Source organism: Vicia villosa, linkage group LG2 (assembly GCF_029867415.1).
Source record: "Vicia villosa cultivar HV-30 ecotype Madison, WI linkage group LG2, Vvil1.0, whole genome shotgun sequence".
NCBI classification, from domain to species: domain Eukaryota; kingdom Viridiplantae; phylum Streptophyta; class Magnoliopsida; order Fabales; family Fabaceae; genus Vicia; species Vicia villosa.
In genome coordinates this window covers 112,807,700-112,811,046 of record NC_081181.1, presented here as the reverse complement: position 1 = coordinate 112,811,046, position 3,347 = coordinate 112,807,700, and the positions used below count along the sequence as shown (strand labels likewise).

Here is a 3,347-nt window from a genome sequence, read left to right as displayed (position 1 = left end):
TCGTGAAATGCAAAATATATGGTCTTTTTAATTTTCAATGCAATATTTATTTACTTTTTTCAATTGTTCCCTAGGCCAAAAAACTAAGATGAAGATTCCATAACTGAAAACTAAATAAAAGAAATGCACATTTGATTGGCAACATGAAAGCAAGTTAAAACAAACCACCATCTGCATCAAAAATAAACTGTCGACATGAATGCGCTAAGCTATAATAGATTTTTACATGGATTCCACCATCTACAAAAGCATAAAGTCACTCTTCAGCAAAAGAAAGAAAAGCATGAAGTTACTGCCGTCAAAGAATCGTCTTCAACTATGTTAACTGGCAATAGTTGAGATTGATTTCATCCTCTTCAGTTGTTCCATGGGCCATGTGACTCCAGTTAGATCAGATTACATCACTTTCTTGCGAAGATGTAAAAATGCAGATCAGTTACCTAACCCTTTAGAACATGGATGAGAACCCTTCCGACTCCATTGAAGATCTAGCATCTAGGAATTTATATTTGTCTTCTATTTCCACTAGATTTTTCAGCAAGATACCTGTTATCATTATAACTTTAATCATTATACAGAGAAGAGGATGCAGGTAGATATTGTTTCAGAAGACAAAAAGCTCAGAAATCATAAAACCCAACAGCTTCTTTAAGTGTCAATGTCACAAAAGAAATATCTAATACATCAACAACACTCCATAATTACCTCCACTCAAGTGTCACCTGTCAGCGTGTTTCGAAGATCTTGTGTTATAATTTATGACATGTCTATAAGTTGTTTTCAACTTGTTTCCATAAGCTCTCCATACTAGCTTATGGAATCGGCTTATAGCTTATATGAAAACAATTTGACTTTATTTCAACTTTTGTAATAAAAATCGATTATATACATAAGCACTTATATAGCAAGGAAGAACCTAATTAAGATATTTATCAAAACACGGCCAAAGTGTACATGTGCATGCAAATTAAGTTTGTTTAATATTGCAATAATACGTCAGCTGGGGTTACATTTGATTTTGACTTAAGCAGTGGTTAAAGAGTTTGGTAAATCAAAGCTCAACCTAATTAATGCCACAACAATCCAGATACATAGCAACATGTTAGAAAATTCTATAAAAAATGAGATAAATTATATAACAAATAACACTTTGACAGAAACTTACTTCCCAGTATAGAAGCCAGCAGAATACCAAGCATTCATAAGAATAGTAAGATCCGTTTCTGAGTCACCAATTTGTTCAGGTTCAGAATTATCTCTCTCTTTCTCTGAATTAATGGAGAAACACATATCAGAACAATGAGTATATTTATATGCGCCCAGGAATATCTTTGTACTTGGTAAAGCTATTTAACTAGACAAAAAATGTAAAGCCACTGAAGCACAAAATGGTGTGTGGATGTATGTGCCTTCTGCAGTTTCATTAATCAAATGACCCAAACCTAAGAAAGAAAGATCTGATAATACAGCATGTTAAACATTTAAGAACGAAAAAACATTAGTACAACCAACACCATGCTTCTATGAATATTGAACGATGACAACTTCCGTGGCTAAATCAGAATTAAAATTCACATCTTAATTCATCAAATTACATAACACTAAATATGAGAGCAGTATATGACACAAACACCAGGACAAAATTTCAACTATTGCAAGCACAAAGAGCTTACAAAATATGCATGAACTGTACATTATAAGCCATCAGTGCACAGAATAGATCCAGGATCACATAAAGAATGCACAATTGAAATTTCAAACCCAAGGAATATCTGAACTCTGAAGACACAAAGGAAGCCAGTAGCATTTAACATGGATTTTAGTTCCAGAGCAACAAAACATAACTTTAGATGCAAACAAAACAATTCCAGTTATCAACTCAGAAGTGTTCATATAGCCATAAATTTGGCCATTTCAATAACAGAAGCACGGATAGTAGCCGAAAATTCAGTAACCAAAGCATTGAAAAGCAATGTTATCAACCGATATCAATTAACTTAACAGCAACTAAGCTATTCATGCACCTGTCTCCTTAAGGTAGAAATATTTACCTCCAGAAATAGCTGTTCTAATAGTAGAAAGTGCCCTCTCTGCTGCCCCCAATGCCATTTCCCGAACTTTACCATCTCCAGAACTCAACGTTTTAGGATCCTTTTCTGCAGCATAATCGTTACAAGGTTTACCAGCACACGTTCCACCAACAGAACCGCCAGGAACCAACCTGCTCGAAGCCAAAGCACACTGACTATAATCCGGACAACACGAACAGACAACATTCGGATCGGAAACTTGGTGGGCAGGCATCCAATAATCTTGAGCATTAGAAAACGGTACACCAGAGTCATACACAGTGGGTGCATATTGGTAATTCAAACTACCATATTGATTAATCTGGTCCCAAATCTTCAATCTTTTCTCCTCAAGTTCATAGTACTGAGCAACTAACTGATTATAATCATCAAAATCTTGCCCATATGAATACCCATTATGTCCAATTTGAATGTCTTGAGCATTTGTTGAATCTAAACAAGGTTGGTGATTTTCTTCCAAGTTTGAAACTTTACTAATTTCACTTGAATCAGTAGTGGCAATATCAATTTTCGCTTCAGTATCCCTAATTAAGCAAAATAGATTATGAAAAATCATGCAGAAAAATAAAAAACGATTCATTTTCTAAGTTAAATTCGATTCTACCTTGTAGTAGTTGAAATTTCAACGTTTTCTTGGATGATTCCCTCCGCTTCTTCAATAGAGATGTCTTTGTTTTTGGAGCTGATGTGCATTTTCTGATAGAAAAAAGGGGCGAAATTAGGTGGAATTGAAACTGAAATTGAGTATGAAAAAGTGAGATAATGGTAATTGGGAAGAAAAGGAACCTTGTAAGAAGAGATAGCGTTATCAAAAGCGTTGATGAGAGCTGAATCGTCCCATAGATCTCCTTTCCCCATTCTTGCTGCAACCGAAACCTTCTTCAACCTAAAACCCTTTGATTTTGTATCTAAACCTCACTCTTAATTTTGTGGAAAATGAATGCGAATTTGCTACGTTGATTATTACCACGCGGTCCTTTATATTTGTATAAAATCATCATAAAATATTTCAAATTTTATTTTTATTTTATTAAAATCTTTATTTTAAAATGATCCATTTAAATTTTTTTATCCACACTTTTAGTCTCTTGTATAATTCAGTTACCGTTTTTACAATTTAGTATAAAATTAACGATGATTTATTACTTAACAATTGAATTAGCGGCAATTTTTAAGAAATAAAATGTAGTTATTTTTGTCGTTAAGTTGTAAAAACCGCCGCTGAATTGCAGGAAGGACCAAAAGTATTGATGAAAA

At 33.8% G+C, this 3,347-nt stretch overlaps 1 protein-coding gene across 1 annotated transcript; it reads right to left on the bottom strand.

The window, feature by feature from the left end:
* Positions 1-115: 115 nt before the first annotated feature.
* On the bottom strand, positions 116-3,038 carry LOC131646631 (uncharacterized). The gene is made up of 5 exons (XM_058916619.1): positions 2,877-3,038; positions 2,695-2,786; positions 2,052-2,614; positions 1,166-1,268; positions 116-546 (listed from the first exon to the last, which is right to left on the bottom strand). The coding sequence occupies exons 1-5, from the start codon at positions 2,946-2,948 to the stop codon at positions 504-506; spliced, it is 873 nt and encodes a 290-aa protein (XP_058772602.1). The 5' UTR covers positions 2,949-3,038; the 3' UTR covers positions 116-503.
* Between the last annotated feature and the right edge of the window lie 309 nt (positions 3,039-3,347).

Coding starts and splice junctions, on each gene's coding strand:
- LOC131646631 (XM_058916619.1), bottom strand. CDS start 2,948: ATGGGGAAAGGAGATCTATGGGACGATTCAGCTCTCATCAACGCTTTT. Junction 2,615..2,694: donor GAAATTTCAACTACTACAAG/GTAGAATCGAAT, acceptor TTGCTTAATTAG/GGATACTGAAGCGAAAATTG. Junction 1,269..2,051: donor TAGAACAGCTATTTCTGGAG/GTAAATATTTCT, acceptor CCATTAATTCAG/AGAAAGAGAGAGATAATTCT.